Genomic DNA, 17218 nt, shown 5'->3' on the forward strand with positions numbered 1-17218 from the left:
GTTTGGGGTTATTTGGGACTATTTTGAATCGTTTTGGAAGAACTTCGAGTCTATTTTTGGTATAACTGTGTGATCTGTACACTTTCGGTATTATTTGCACGACTATTTCGAACCAAGATTGGTGTTGTGCAGAGATCTACCAAGTATATACAAGAAAAATATAAATTAATTATTTATAAATCTATTATTGAACCACACTTTGTGTACATCGATATTATTCATAATAGCGGACAAAGAAATTGATAAGCTACAAAGCTTCAAAATAGCAGAGCTGTAAAAAGATTGAATCAATTGAGTGTGCATTCTCTCAGCATTCTTTTAAAAATTTGTGTTTGGTTGGTTGCATATTATAAATCTCCATTCCTGAATGGCTTAAAATACTTTAACTCAAAGCTAAAGTGTGTGTGTTATTGAATGGTAAAATATAATTCAATATAGAGTGTGAATGTAAGAACCATTCCCAATCTTCAATGAATGTAAACTTGAAATGAATGCACACTTTTTTTTCCATTCAGTACTAAATACTTTTTCCCCAAGGTTATTTTTTGTATACTTTCATTGCCATCAGATATGTTAAATCAATTTAGGAGTTGGGTGCAAAAAAAGGCGTAAAATTGGTCAATAGGAAAATAGCCACTTCTAATTATTCAAATAGTTTAATATTTAAGAATTCATGAGCTTAACGCGGGCTTATAATTATTGAATATAAATTATTATGTTTGTTTAAGAGCAACTGAAAAGAAAGAAGCTTTTACTGGTATATTGCGACGGTACCATTTCGAAAACAAATAAACAAGTAGTTAATTATAAACCAGGAAAGTCTTAAATCATTTTCATGGTATCCGAACATAAGACATACAAGAAATAGTACTTCATAGCAGATTTTGTATACTTCATAATTGGGTTGATTTTTTTAATTAATCGTGTGAGATCAAAAAATGTTAGGCTCTTGTGAGTTGATTGGTTTCCTTTTTAGGTAAATCTCGCGGATAACTCGCTTACATAAAACCAAAGGGCTCTTGATTATATAAAGTATTCAAAAGGCATGAAGATATATTTGGCTGAAACTTCGCAATGACAATCTATTGCTTTCTTGCTATACATATGTCAAAATGTTACTACTTATTTTGCTATTGTTGTAAAATGGATTTTGTAAATGAACACATTGTGCATTGACCAAATAGAGTAAATTGTGGATATTTTTTGTCATTTAAATACATCAAAGTGCATAGGTCCATCGGCGATTTCGTTGGAGCTTCATAATTCCGAGAATTTGGATAAACATATGTCTATTTCCATGGCATCGTCCTACGGTGATTCAGGCTTTTTCTATTCACCTGATTAACCTTCCCCGTTTTCCTTCATCTGTGCCACAAAAAAAATGTGGGAGAAACTCTTATTGACTGGCTCCATCGGAACACAGTTTTTTTACAGCTGCTATTTTATCAGTGTTTGACGGAATATAGATATAGGACCCGAGTGGTTGAGAATAGTATCTCTGCCTATTTGCGCGGCATTTGTAAAAGATTGAATTGTTTTGGTTGAATTCTACCTTACTTGAGCAGATTTGTATTCAAAGTTAATTTCCTTGATATCAAAAAAGCTACAACTACCTATAGAGCCTACTTTAAATGGCTGCAATTACAAAATATTGTGTTTAGAAGAATATTTCTCTTAGAAAATAGGATATTGCTATTGCAATTAACTCACAAACCAGTATAGATACAGTATTTGACCATATACCGCTAGGAAGAATATATGGAGGAGCTTAGAGCTTTTATAATGTATTGCCTTTTCTTCAATTGTTTAATCACCAATTGAGGACGTGCAAATGTAGGTTAGTACTTTTTAATGCAAGCCTTTTATATGGCACATTGGCAACACTCATTTAGAACGATGACAATTTTCGGAACAGAGATGTTGAAATATTTGTAATTTGCTTTTTTATTATTAAATTTTTAGGAAAATTTCAATATGAATACTTTTCCAGTTAACTTCTTCGTACTTTATTGTCATTTAAATATGGAAAAAACTGGTAATCAGGGACAATAATTAAATTTTTGTGGTGATATTTTGAAGTGGCTTTAATTAAATGCAACCATGTGATATTTGAGCGGGTTTTGTGCATGTACGACATTTTTCATAATTGATTGGTACCAGAAAAGTGTGTGCACACTCACCAAAGGCTTCATTCATTTGAATGCTTATTCTGTGTTGAAAAATGTTTGTGTCTCATTCAATTACTTCATTCTTTCTTCGAATGAGTTAAGGAGTGCATCCTTTTTTTTTTCCACAACTGAATGAAGAATGGGTTGACTTTTAAGCCGCATTCCTTAGCAAAGAATGAATGAATGAAGAGAAAGCATTCTTAAATCAATGATTTAAAATATCAAATGATTGCACACTTTTACAGCTCTGCAAAATAGATGTATGAGTTTTATTCTTAAAAAACGTAGAGATGCTAGAACGGCTGATATGTTAAAAAAGTTGAAATGGTTGAGTGTCAAACAAAAAATTTATTTTCATACCATGAAATTGATATTTAATATAAAACATGGAAATGTACCTGAATATTTAAGTAGTAAGTAGTAAGTAGTAAGTTTTAAGGCAAAATTATATGAATTTTGTAAAACTCGACCTACAAGATAGAATAGTACTATTTGTATCTTGAATTAGGCTTTAAGCCGTAATAAATAAATACTAACTAACTACTCTTTGGGAGCCATTTTGAACTTTTTTGAGATCTTTTCAAAACTACTTTTGAATCATTTTGATCATTTGGATGATTCCGAGGCTATTTGGAGATAATTCGGCAATTATTTTCGTCAGATAGTGGCCACCGTGGTGTGATGGTAGCGTTTACCGCCCCGACCAAAGCAACATCAAAATTTTAGAAATAAGGTCAACAATTAGAAGAAAATTTTTCTAAGCGGGGTCGCCCCTCGGCAGTGTTTGGCAAGCACTCCGGGTGTATTTCTGCCATGAAAAGCTTTCCAGTGAAAACTCATCTGCCTTGCAAACGCCGTTCGGAGTCGGCATTAATTAAACAAGTATGTCCCGTCCTGCCAATTTCTAGGAAGAATTAAAAAGGAGCACGACGCAAATTGGAAGAGAAGCTCGCCCTAAAATCTCTGTGGAGGTTTGCGCGCCTTACATTTATTTATTTTGGGATGATTCCGGGACAATTTTGAGATCAGTTCGGGATCGTTTTAGGTTTGTTGTATTTCGAGATAGTTTAGGTAATGTTTAAGAGACTATTTCAAGATAGTTTCGGGTTTGTGTAAGGGGTAATTTTGGGATTATTTTTTGGAATTATTTCGGAATCATTTCAGTGAATATTGGACGATAACCACGATAACTTTTAATAAATATAATGGGGATTTAAGGGGTTGATTAGCGCAATTCACAACTTCCGCAAACCAATTGTCAACCTCACATACGAGGCGAATCCTGTGACGAATATGAATATATCATACACATATTTAGCAGGCGACCCCAATTTTGTTATGGAACTTGGTGTGGGGGCGGGATGGCCTAGAAGGTTCGATGTGCTGCTTCTAGATCTGACAGCTGTATCACTCTTTATAGTTGGAGTCTTAGTCTGGCAAGCGCAGGGCATGAGCACAAAACGTGCTCTATCGTTTCCTCCTCGAACCCACTTTTTCTACATCTGCTATCACTGACCAAACCTAACACTTAAAGGGATGACGCCAGAAGGCAGTGTGCATTCAGAAAACCCGTCATGAGCCTACACATAATCTGCTGTTGTTGTTGTTGTTGTTGTAGCGATAAGGACACTCCCCGAAGGTCTTGGGGAGTGTTATCGATGTTGATGGTCTTTCGCCGGATGCAGATCCGGTACGTTCCGGTACTAAGCCCGACCATCTCGGGAACGATATGTTATGACCACATGCGTCCTTCTAGGCAATACCGCCCTCCCACCCCCTAGATCTATGAGGAGTTCGGGGTCGCCAAAGAATCGGTTGTTAATGTAACAGGATTCGCCACGGATAAGTGAGGTTGACAACTGGGTTTAGAGAAGCTATATATTGCGCTGGCAACCTTAAAGGGTTGCGCTACACAACCCCTTGAATCTATTTGGTATTTTTGTCGCCTCTTACGACAGGCATACCTACCGCGGGTATAATCTAACCCCCTAACCCGCTGGGGGTACACATGATCTGCGCCACGCCTTTCCCGCTGGCCGATCATTTGCAACTCGCCCTCACTTAATTTCGCCCAATCTTATTGGACCATTTACGGAGCAGGCTTCGAGGAATGCGCCCTTTTAGGCTATTTCATCCGCTTTTTCATTCCCATCTATTCCCATATGCAAATATAGATGTTCGCTTCGCCCTATCCCGACTTGTTCCAGGGATTGCTTACACTCTTAACACACTTTTCGATGCTGTGGTGTGCGAGATTATTTCCTTGATTTTTGCTTGGCTGTCAATATAAAAGCTGACACGGCTGCAGTTTGAGCTATTTTCTTTCAGTGCTTCCTCTGCTATGATTACGGCTACTAAGTACTTCCGCCTGAAAAACACTTCAGTCATCTGGCAGCTTGTAGGATCTGTTTATTTCCGAATCAGCACAGTATGCCGCAGACCCTACTCCTTTTACTCTTTGGAACCATCGGTATACGCGTGTATCGCCTCGTCCGTCATTTGAGCACTCTTGCTGCAACCAACCTCTATTGTGGCTCCAAGAGTACCTTCAAAGCGCAGATTCGGAATCAGGTAGTCTGTTCGTCCTGTAATTGATGACGCAGTACTACTATGGCCGTATGGTCTCCGAGGCACTAAGCCTCGTTGCGGTTGTTAATGCTCTTTAATGTTCTTTGCCACCCCAGGTCTACAGATGCAGAATGGCATGCAGTGCAGCCGTTTGTTTTCTATGCTTCTGTAATGCTAAGCATTGATAGCCTTCATACCCCGTCCAAATGACAACTAGAGATCTTGGACAAATTTACACAAAGCCTCCAAGAAATATTTTTTTAAACATATTTTATACACTATGCACTGTTTTAATATGCCGAAAACTTTATGTGGAACAGATCCTCCAAAAGCGTATTTCATGCAAAAGTGCTCATTCTATACTAGGGAACATAAACAAGTTTGGACAAGAGACGTGGTATCAACCATTAATTATATGGTTGTCTCATGTTGTTGTTGTTGTAGCAATGTTTCGCCCCACCTAATAGCTGCGACCGATCACAAATTGTCATCAATATCCTCTAACGGGAGTCCAAGGAAACTTGCTGTTTCGTTAGAGGTGGACCATAATGAAAGGGGTGTTAGAGGCGTTGGTTCCACATTACAATTAAAGAGATGGTTAGTGTCATGTGGGGACACATTGCAAGCGGGGCATACATTTTGTATGTCGGGGTTGATTCTGGATATGTAAGAGTTTAACCTGTTACAGTATCCAGAACGAAGTTGAGCCAGAGTGACTCGCGTTTCCCTGCGGAGAATGCGTTCCTCTTCCGCAAGTTTTTGGGTACTGTTCCCCGAGTACTGGATTCACCGGGCAATTCCCGGCATAAAGTTCCGACGCCTGTTTGTGGAGTTCACCAAGGACCTGCTTGTGTTTTTTTGCTTCATACGGCTGAGTTCCCAGGTGCCGTATTTCCTCAAAATGCTTACGGAGATGACTCCTTAAGTCCCTAGGCGGCGCTGGCTCATCAATCAGATGTCTGTTGGGATGCCCAGGCTTCAGGGTATTCAACAGGAACTGTTTGGTTAGCATCTCATTTCTCTCCCTGATGGGTAGTATTCTCGCCTCATTATGTAGATGGTGTTCTGGGGACATAAGAAGACAGCCCGTGGCGGTTCTGTTTTTAGGCTTGGCGACCATATAGGGACGCGTAGCACGCAAACGGCTGGCCAATTGCTTTGTATGTGGTAATGAGCGTTTCTTTGTCTTTTCCCCAAGTACTGCCAGCAAGGGATTTGAGGATTTTATTACGGCTTTGGATTTTCGGAACAATTGCGGCTGCGTACTCACCAAAATTTAGATCCTGATCAAACGTCACACCCAAGATTTTGGCGTGTAGGACAGTGGGTAGCGTAGTGCCATCGACATGGATATTCAAAATGGTCAACATTTGGGACGTCCAAGTTGTAAATAGGGTCGCGGATGATTTAGTCGGTGATAATGCCAGGTTTCGCGAGGCGAAAAAAACTGGAGAGATCAGGGAGGTAGCCGTTTTTGTGCAGTCATCGGCGTAAGAAACTGTAGTAACTCCTTATCCACCCTGAGGCACCCCTTGTTTAATTTTTCTTGGCTTTGATATTTCGTTTCTGAATTGCACTGATGCCTGCCGACCACCCAGATAATTTGCGGTCCACCTTTTAAGACATGGGGGAAGGGTAGACCCTTCCAAGTCTTGCAGTAACGTGCCATGGTTGACCGTATCAAAAGCTTTTGATAGGTCTAGCGGTACGAGTACTGTTCTATGGTGGGGCTTCTGATTTAAACCACAATTCATCTGGGTGCTAATGGCATTTAGCGCGGTGATGGTGTTATGGAGTTTTCTAAAGCCATGCTGATGAGAGGCTAGCTGCAAATTTGCTTTGAAGTGGGGGAGCAAAATAGCTTCAAGCGTCTTGGCTACTGGCGATAGGAGAGATATCGGGCGATATGACTCTCCTATGTTAGCTGGTTTCCCAGGGTTTAGTAGCGGGACCACCTTGGCCATTTTCCATTTTTCGGGTATGACAAAGGTGGAAAGAGATAGGTTGAAGACATGTGCTAAATATTTGAAACCCTCTTTCCCTAGACTTTTAAGCATCGGCATGGCTATGCCGTCTGGGCCCACTGCTTTGGATGGTTTAGCATGACCGATGGCATCCTCAACCTCTTTGGCAGTGATGGTAATTGGTGACGCGCTGAACTTATGTTTATGTGCGTGTCTGTTGGCCCTCCGTCTATTTTTGTCGACTGTAGAATACATTATGTATTGACGGCAGAAAGCACTCGCGCATTTTTCGCATCCGACAGCACTTTGTCGCCAAAGGCGATGAAAACTTTGTCATTGTCCCTAGACGGATTCGATAGGGACTTTACAGTGGACCAAAGTTTACCTACACCGGCAGAGAGGTTACAACCGCTTAGGTGCTCCTCCCATTTCGCCCGCTTGTGTTCATCCACAAGCAATCTGATGCGTTGGTTTATATCCCTTATTTGGGGGTCGCCGGGATCGAGTGTCTTATAAGGCCACGTTGTCTCGCTAAACTTGCGGCCTCTGCCGTGAAGTGGGGCCGAATTTCGGGAATTCTACCGGCGGGAATGAAACGAGCCGAGGCGGATTCAATGACCTTGCGGAAAGCACGCTCCCCTTGGCGGGCATCAGTTGGCATAGGGAGGGCAGCAAATCGGTTGTCTGTAAAGGATTTGTATTCGTCCCACTTTCCTTTTTTAAAGTTAATGAAAGTGCGTTTTTCTACGACGATGAAGTCGGCGGGACGCTCGAGCGAAATAAGTATAGGCAGGTGGTCGGATGCCAATGTTACCATCGGCTGCCAGTTGACGCAGCTTACGAGTTCTGCGCTCACGATTGAAATATCCGGCGAACTGTGACAGCTTCCTACCATACGTTTGGGGGCGTCTCCGTTTATAGTGCAGAACGTCGTTTCTTCTATTTGATCCGCTAACATCTACAACACCCCTACTGGTTGGCTCATCTTATCAGCTGATATATTTGGTAGGCTAGGCTCTGGCGAAGCTAGGATTTCATGTTGTTGTTGTTGTTGTTGTAGCAATAAGGTTGCTCCCCGAAGGCTTTGGGGAGTGTTATCGATGTGATGGTCCTTTGCCGGATACAAAACCGGTACGCTCCGGTACCATAGCATCATTAAGGTGCTAGCCCGACCATCTCGGGAACGATTTATGTGGCCACATTAAACCTTCAGGCCATTCCCTCCCTCCCTACCCCCAAGTTCCATGAGGAGCTTGGGGTCGCCAGAGCCTCGTCTGTTAGTGAAACAGGATTCGCCGCGGATAGGTGAGGTTGACAATTGGGTTTGGAGAAGCTATATATTGCGCTGGCAACCTGAAAGGTTGCGCTACACAGCCCCTTGAAACTGGTATTTTAGTCGCCTCTTACGACAGGCATACCTACCGCGGGTATATTCTGATCCCCTAACCCGCTGGGGGACTAGGATTTCATGGAACTAGAGGGTAGGGAGCGAGGTGGCCTAGAAGGTTCAATGTGGTCATACTAAATCATTTCCTAGAAGGTCGGGGTAGTACCTTGATGGTGCTTCTTACTGCAACGTACTGGGTCTATTTCCAGTAGAGGACCATCAACATCGATAACATTCCCCAAAACTATCAGCCAGTGTCTTTATCGCTATAAGAACAACGACAACAACAACAGAGAGAGAATTTATGCAGGCATAAAGCAAGCATTAGGGTGAAGGAAAAGGAAAATTATAATGATGGAGTAAAAATCCAGCAATAACAATCAAAGGCTGTTTTTTTTTTTTCATATGGAACTTTCGAAGTTAAAACCGGGGAGCCATTTTAATAGTTTTTTTTTTTTTTTGTTTTTGAGTCAAAAAAATCAGTTCTTTATATTTTCTGTCTACATAACTAGGGGACGACGGCTCATCCAAATGAAACGTTTTATTATGTTGTTATTGTAGCGATAAGGACACTCCCCGGAGGCCTTTGGGACAAGCATCATAAAGTTAGTAGCCCGACCATCTCGGATCACTAAGGTTGTTTGCTTCTCATAAGGTGCGTTCATTTTGGATCCTCCATACTAGCGTTGAGTGGAGCCTGGAAGTTTCTAAAGGGAAACTTCGTATAATATTCATGTTAAAGCTGTATACTAGCTTCGAATATTGCTGGTGTTGAAGGGGTTATGTAGCGCACACCTTTCAAAACCTTCGGACAGTGTATTTATAGCTACAACAACAACAAGTATCGCTGGATACATCTAACGTAATATCACAGCTTCAATACAAACACACTTGATCCTTCTGCGCAAATCCCAGATGGACTCACAGCTCTCCTGATGCTTGCATTGGAGCTCCAACATCAGCGTTTCTAACAATTCCTAATTTTATTATTCGTATATTCCTTCGAATTTTTATGACACATTTTTAAGAATATTTATTTTGATAGATATCTACAGTAAAAAATGTGTACTTACCATTAAAAGACCAAATATGTGATGGCAGCGACGTCGCAGTGTAGACGCGTCCAATACCGCTCGCACCACTCGATGAGGATGCCGCTAAAGCAAAGCTCTCAACAAAATTTGTGCCCGCACTACCTGATATATCCTGTAGATCTTCAAAATTCAATGTATGCGAATGTGGAGCACTAACAAGTCCTCGGCCGCCGCTAGCATTTACAGCACCACCACCATTAAGTATGAGTGAATTGTCGTGAAATGAACTGCTGCTAACGGGCACACCCATGCGTATATCACCACCAAGTGGATAATGTTGCTGCTGTAAATAGTTGGCTGTTCCCGTTGCAGAATTCATATGTGTGGACACACCAAATGTATTGTTACCAGATAAAGTACCCATTACAGCCGGATGTGTCTGCGGTCCAACGCAAGAAGAATGGGACGACGTCGTTGCGTTACCATGCTGTTGCTGTTGATTATGAATATCTGGTACCGAACTCAAGCTACGTGCACGCTGTCGATCGATGCTGGAACTTTGCACATGATGTTGCACCTGTAGACTAGGCAACGTACGTAGCAAATTAAAACCTTGACCTGATTCCGTATGAGTCGTGCTGCCACTACCTAAAGCACTTGCAGCGGCCTGTGCTGCATCTGTTCCAGTTGAACTACTGGAAAAGGTACGCGAACGTGGGCTTTGGCCGCTGGTGGCTGTCGGTGTACTTGCTTTTGCGCCCATTCGTTGGGTTTCACTTATAGCTTTTCAGTACTAATTTCTACTTGGTGGTGTGTTTGCCGTAGTAGCAATTCGCTTAGCACCCTCGGAGCAAAATGCTCCTAGATAACGCGGATGTTAGGAATTCCGTATATTTGATCTTAACTTATATCCCTTTTAACGCTACGTATTGTGCGTATCAAACCCCAAATGCATTTACATCATATTTTTTTCTGTGCATTTGCTGTGGTCGCGTAAGAACGTTTAGACAAAATCAAATCGATCTCTTTGTTTTCAAAACTGCACGCTGGTTTCAGTATGAGATGAGGAGTAGATTGGCTGCTTAATTCAGTTTCGTAGACAAAGGAAAGTTGCTTTAGCCAAAACGTAGTAAATTGTGAGCTTGGTGGTGGTGAATGTTAGGTGCCGCCTAACCTTTTGTTCCCTTTCCTTTAGAATCTAGTCTGAAACTCTTTCCTTGTAAGTTTTGCTGATCGCTTGACTCTTTCGCTTGCAGCACCAACAACACAAAATCGCAAACATCGACGATTAGCAACGAAAAGCGCCACAGTGGTTTGTAAATTTTATCGACGATTACACGACCATTTATATTTGCAATTTACGTTTAAGCCCATAAATGTGAGAAAACTTCTCCTTCGCCTCAACGCGATTTGATAATTTAATGATTGCGCTTTTCCTCTTATGCTGATACCGCCACCTCTCCTCGACCAAAGAATGCTACTGCTTCAAAATTAATACTTGTTTTTTTTTTGCTTATGTGCTGATTAAAAATTATTTTTTCTTGTTTTTTGCTCGCCTCACTTTACACGTCTACTCTTTTTGACATTTGCCTTAAAATTTTGTATGTTTCCACAATTTTAAGATGAATATTTTTGTTTTTATTTTGGTTGAAATTTTTTCAATTTACGGAGGAAACATTTGGTTAATTTACAAATTCTTTGTATTTTTATAGCCAAATTTGACAGCAAAGTCGAAATTTTTCGGGAAAGACAAAAGAAGACGAGAATAACATTACCGGTGTTGCCAGCTTATAAAAAGGGTTGCAATCTTATGCAAGACGCTCATCAAAACAGTCCTGGGACTTTTCGCTAACTGTGAATTTTAGAGTGTACACAAGTAATTGTGTAAACTTTGAAATTCTGATTCTGTAAAGCAAAACTGTGAACAAAAAACCTCACTGATAAAAACTTCGTGAGTTTTCTTGGCAGCCAGTATACACTATTGTGACATTCAAAACTCATATGCACTTTTACAGAAGGACTTTTTGTTTTCATGGCTTTTCATGAATATTTTCTCACTGACATGACTTTAACATTCATCGCTCATTCAGCAAAACAATGTGCACACTAATTTACAGAATCGCATGAAACTGTAAAGTGTAAATTATGTGTGCAAATGAGTTGTCAATGAGTGTACATTTTTGTTTTTTTCACAGTTAGGGAATTGACCCCTGTAGTGGAATTCACTAATACTATATTCAAACAGAAAAATAAATTGAGGCAATTTCGACTTTAATTGAGTGGTGTTCATACAAGTCAATTTAGCTTACACAATAGTTATTTGATAGCTGTTTGGCTCATCTCTACAGCAACAACATACCTTTGTTCAGACTGTCAAAATGTGAGTGTTGGTATTAGACGAATGGAACTGAATGAAAACATAAAACTTTGAAATGTTTGTGTGTTGCAAGAAATGTGTTCAATGTTTTGGTTTCATTTTGAGTTTGCCATCTTCTTTTGACAATCCCTACTCCAGTGAAATGAAAAAAATTAAATCAGCTGATGAGATGAGCTAACCATATAGTTGAGCCATGTTGTTGTTGTTGTAGCAATATTTCGCCCCACCTAATAGCTGCGACCGATCACAAATTGTCATCAATATCCTCTAACGGGAGTCCAAGGAAACTTGCTGTTTCGACAGAGGTGGACCATAATGAAAGGGGTGTTAGAGGCGTTGGTTCCACATTACAATTAAAGAGATGGTTGGTGTCATGTGGGGACAAATTGCAAGCGGGGCCTACATTTTGTATGTCGGGGTTGATTCTGGATATGTAAGAGTTTAACCTGTTACAGTATCCAGAACGAAGTTGAGTCAGAGTGACTCGCGTTTCCCTGGGGAGTATGCGTTCCTCTTCCGCAAGTTTTGGGTACTGTTCCCTGAGTACTAGATTCACCGGAAAATCCCGGCATAAAAGTCTGACGGCTGTTTGTGTTTTTTTGCTTCATAAGGCTGACTTGAGCCATGCGTAACTGACGCTTAAATCTACTCAATAAACACACTTTACAAGGTTGCATTTGCAGTTGAAAGAACTAATTACGCAATTTTTTTTGAATTGGCAACTTATTATTAGAATTTATTATATGACTAGCGGACCCCGTTGCACTTCGTAGCAACCAACCAAAAAAAGAAATGAAAGATTATGAATTTTTTTTATGAAATGAATGCATTGTATTTCAAAATTATTAATGTGAATCCAAAACATTTGGATATACAATATTTTTAGTTTGCCCGTAGGAAGCGAACACAAACAAACAATTTGGAGTTCCAACTCTTGAGCAGGCCACGTATAGCTGTCCATGTGAAAAGCACGGCTCCTCCAAATTTAATCCGCATATTTGAAGCGTTTGTCATTGTGCCTTATTGATGGACATGACAAATGATAGACGCATTGGGAATTGCAAACGTTTAAATTTAAATGGCATGTCTGTTGGAATCAGTGGAATACGTGGTATGAGTACAATTTCATTTTTCGCTGTTCCGGTCAATATTGTCGCTTCAATTAAATTCGGCATCAATTTTTTTACTACTAATCTTGTGCCATTGCACAGTTTTGGTGCATTTAAATTCCGCAGTAAAATAATTGATGAGCCAACCTTTAAATTCAAATAATGCGATGGCATACCAGGTGGTTCCAATGAATTCAAAAATTCAATTGGATAATTCACTGCAACATCTGCATTCATTGCGCTATCAACAGATTTATATGATGTCACTGCACCTGGCAATTTTTCTTGAATCTGATAATTGATTGCATTGACGTGTAAATTTTTTGGTGCCAGTATTCGCGTTCTCTCAACCAATTGTGATTCCTGTAATTTTGAACAATATTTGGAAACACACTTTCAATCAACTCTTCTGTTGATTGGAGAATGGTACAGAAATTGTTCGGCAATGTAATCAATCCATTTGTATTATCGACTCGAACTTTTCCGTTGCCAATATCTAACAATTGCTTCGGGAACCGATCTGCAGATTGGTCGTTGTGGAATTGAACGCGCATATGTATGTTCAATGTAAATTTTTGCACATGTCGCCACAGAAGAGAAGACTTTAAACATGCGTTGATCTCCTCCGCCGGTGTTGATCGTGGAACCACAGGCAATATTTGTCGAAAATCCCCTGACAATAATATTAATGCACCACCAAAAATTTTTTGGTTCTGACGTAGATCTTGCATTGTACGGTGTAATGCTTCCAGCGATTTTTTATGCATCATTGTGCATTCATCCAATAGAATAATTGCTGCTTGTTGCAAAACTTTTGCCATCGCAGAATTTCTTGAAATATTGCACGTGGGATGTTCAATCACCTGTTAATTTGAAAATAATTACATTTAAATTAATATCGCTTAAATTTTAAAGTGATCAATCAATAAATATAAGCATACCTGCACATTCAACGGCAATTTTAATGCAGAGTGCACTGTTCGTCCACCATCCAATAGAGTAGCACGATTCCCGACGAAGCAAGTGCCAATACAATTTTTCGTTGCGATCGAATGGCTGCCAAAATGAGTGATATCAAAAATGTTTTTCCCGTACCACCAGTGTTACGGTCTGCTGTTATGATCTACGGTTACGGTCCACTTGGGAGCGTTTTCGTGCGAACACACCTAGTGACTGGGGATGGGGCGAAAGTTGCGATACAAAAGTATCGAAAACAAGAAAAAGACAGATCTGCGATCACTAGCGAAAATTGGAATGAGTTTCCGGAAAAGTGTGATTGGTGGCAGCTGAAAATTGTGGCGGCCCGGCGATTATAAAAAGGATCGTGTAACATCTGTTGGCACAACTTCAACAGCAAGGCGCCAACTACTTAATTAACATTATTGCTACTTCAACTGCACATCCCCACTTATATTTAACTAATCGCAAAACACCCTAGCCGGCTGTGCACATATTCAAGCGAGTATTGTGGAAGAACCAAAAGACTGCAACGAGGAATTGCAGGCCGATTCCTTAGCCCAACTACTAGAAGAACAAACAGGTGGTAATACACCTTATCACGGTTGTGTCGTGTTGGCACAAGCTCAACGTATATACTATCCAGTGAAATAGGTCGGCGTTTCACAGTCACACTTAGTGCGGAAAGTTCTAGTGATGCCGATTCGGATGTGGACGGCACTAAATTAGATGTTGATGAGAACCATTGCTATCCGAAGATAAACCCCTTTCTCTACGCTTACGAAGTACACTACCACCTTCGGAAAAGCGTTCGACACAAATTCCGCCTCCAGGGCCAGCAGTACGCTGCCGCGTAATACAATTAACGCCAAAATTACCAACTCATCCAGATCGTAAAGGTCAGCAGGAAGCTTTATCGCCACCAGGTTCATTCGATTACCTCGGACCAGAGCGCAACAACCACCAACAGTACCAACACAGCGCGCCATAACCGACGACAGCGACACCTTCACCAGCAACAACAACATCACCGGTAACCACGCCGGCAGAGACCAATGGTACGTACTCTGACGGCCATGCAAGTACCAGCAAAGTATAACTTTAGATATAATTACCCTACAAAAAATTTGGTCATAAAACTTACCCACGCTCATGCAAATGTGACTATGAATATAACCTATGCCTGTAGGGTGTCTGGTCAAATGACGTGGAATGCAGGGTAGTTAAAGAAACTTCTAAGTGGTACTTAGAGGGTTCTATACAGTCGATTTTTTTGTCAAATTGTATTATTGAATACTCGAAATTGTTAGCTATACAACAAGGAGCATACATTTCCTTTTTTTATTTTAATGATATTTTTTCTTGCTTCAAAATGATTGAAGTTAGCTCGATAAGTTGTTAGTCATAAGAAAAGCGGTCTGTATCATTTGAAAAGTTTTAGCGTTCCATTTTTGGAGCTGAACCATAAATTTAAAGAAAAATTTTTTTTGCGACAGCAGCCATTCGTCGATTATGCACAAATTGGCAAAAGGATTTCAATTTGTTTTTTCTTATACAAATGCAATATATATATATATATATATATATACATGAATCCCTATTGCGGGCAATATCTTTCGAACAACAAGACGAAAGTAATATACGTGCCCGTAATACATATCGCTATCGCAATTTCATCTTTATTGCTTTTGTAACCACTTTTCTTAGTACATATTACATATTAGTATCATTATACTATGCGTTATACCAAATTATATTTTGTTAAACTCAAAAATAAGTTCTACTACAACAACATAATAATTTTGTAAGAGAGCCCCAATTATCGGAATTTGTATCCCAACTTTATAGCCCTAAAATATGTTTGGTGATGGGAAAACAGAAAAGGGGTACTTGACCAAATTCTTACGTTGTATGTAGTATTTTTACTATACATAAGTACATTTAATTAATTTAATTTTTCTTACACATAGCGTTTATAACTATTATAAGAAAAAAAGGGGGGAAAGAGAAAAGAAAATAACCCCCAACAGAACAAGCTTAGTCAGACTTAAGTATTCATATTAGATTTCGTTTCGATTTCGGCCCAATAAAGTGTGATCTGTTGGATCATTTTTTTTTCTCTCACTTATGCACTACACACACTTACCTACATTTTCATAGTGTAATTAGCTATTCGTAGTTCAACAATACTGTAGCCCTGGTTAAGAAACCTGCATTATCTTATTTTTTTTGTTGCTTACATACGTTAATAGAAATGAATTATAAATAAATTAATATTTAAAATGGGAATGCTGGCGTCGCCATTTATTTAGAAGGCACGTAGGGTCTACAGGTAAGGGGCCACCGAAAAATAGGTGCATCGGTGGCCATGGATTTGAGGGTGGGTATATGCACCGGGCGTTTCAACAACACCCGCGGCGCCCCTCTGTTTATTCGGCCCTTTTATTTGTATCTTTATTTTTCAGCCGTTTTTTTTTATTTTTGATTTTAGAGTAGTAACCGGTCATGTCCGGTTCGGTAATTTTTTTTCGCAGTTATTTCTTTTTGAATTTTAAATGTTTGAATGTCTAACGGTCTGTCCGTGGCATCCGGGTCGACCGGATGTCGTTTTATTTTGAATTGATAAGCGTTTTGAGTCGGTCTCTGCGCTTCTGTCAGGTTTTTTTGATTTTGACAGCTGAGTTTTTTTAAGGCATGATAGGAACTTTTCTCTGATTATGGCGCAGGAACAGTAAGGTTGGCAAGGACCCGCCCCAGCCGACAATGACTAGCCACTGTGCACCACCACATCATGCCGACCGCCTTCCTTACTACTTCCAACGTAGATGCGTATCCATAACACCAAAAAATATAATCCACCGACTTCATTTTGTACCGCTTGGATGATGGTATCATAGACATGTTTTTGATGGTCATTTAATTTAGGGACATTCAAATTCACAAATGTTTGCAATTCATTGGGATCATACTGTTGTTCACGTTGCAATTCTCGATCAAATAAATTATGCATTGGAGGATTGGGTGGTGACAAACCTAATTGCCCTAATCCTTTATTTGCAATGGTAAGGCACATATCTTCAATCGCTATCAATGCCTCATTATACATTTCCAATGAAATCAGCAAATCAGTGTTTCTGTTGTACAACAAAAGCATGAATGCGTGCGATGAGTGGGAGTGTGTGTTTGTATGTATGCAAATTATTAACTTAACGAAGATATGTTGGAAAGGCAGGTGTGAACAATAGTTACCATCAGAAGAAAGTGATTGATAAACATTTGCATTTGGACAGGTTCATCTGTTTAACATTTGTATGCTGTCAATGAAATTAACTTGTAATAGGTTGGATCGATTTTTTTCGTTAGGTCGGACCGAAATGTAAACTTTTTTTTTCAAATTTTGAATTTTTTCTAAAAAAAAAATCATAACTCAAGAATGGCTAAACCGATTTGGGATTTCAAAATCTCCTTCCTGTATCTTTCCTAAAAATTTCATGGCAATCTGTCGAGCCGTTCTCGAGTTATGGAGTGACAATCAAAATGTACACTTCTTTTTATATATATAGATAAATTGCGTAAGAAATTGCCCAAATGGTATAAATTGCCAATTTGGTGTGGGTTTGTACATAGTATAAGTTATAAACATTCGATTTGTCG

General features: G+C 39.8%; 1 protein-coding gene across 2 annotated transcripts in view; it reads right to left on the reverse strand.

Moving 5' to 3' along the window:
* The window catches only part of LOC137250441 (E3 ubiquitin-protein ligase ZNRF2), a 90508-nt gene extending 79666 nt beyond the window's left edge, over positions 1-10842 (reverse strand). Inside the window, exon 1 of one of the 2 annotated variants that reach the window (XM_067783249.1) lies at positions 9161-10842. In XM_067783249.1, coding sequence (XP_067639350.1) covers positions 9161-9884 — 724 coding nt within the window. In that variant the 5' untranslated portion in view covers positions 9885-10842. The remainder of the gene's footprint in view (positions 1-9160) is intronic. The other variant, XM_067783248.1, reaches the window with a different exon arrangement.
* Positions 10843-17218: the final 6376 nt, after the last annotated feature.

The sequence above is a fragment of the Eurosta solidaginis genome, chromosome 4 (assembly GCF_040869045.1).
Source record: "Eurosta solidaginis isolate ZX-2024a chromosome 4, ASM4086904v1, whole genome shotgun sequence".
In the NCBI taxonomy this organism is placed as follows: Eukaryota; Metazoa; Arthropoda; class Insecta; order Diptera; family Tephritidae; genus Eurosta; species Eurosta solidaginis.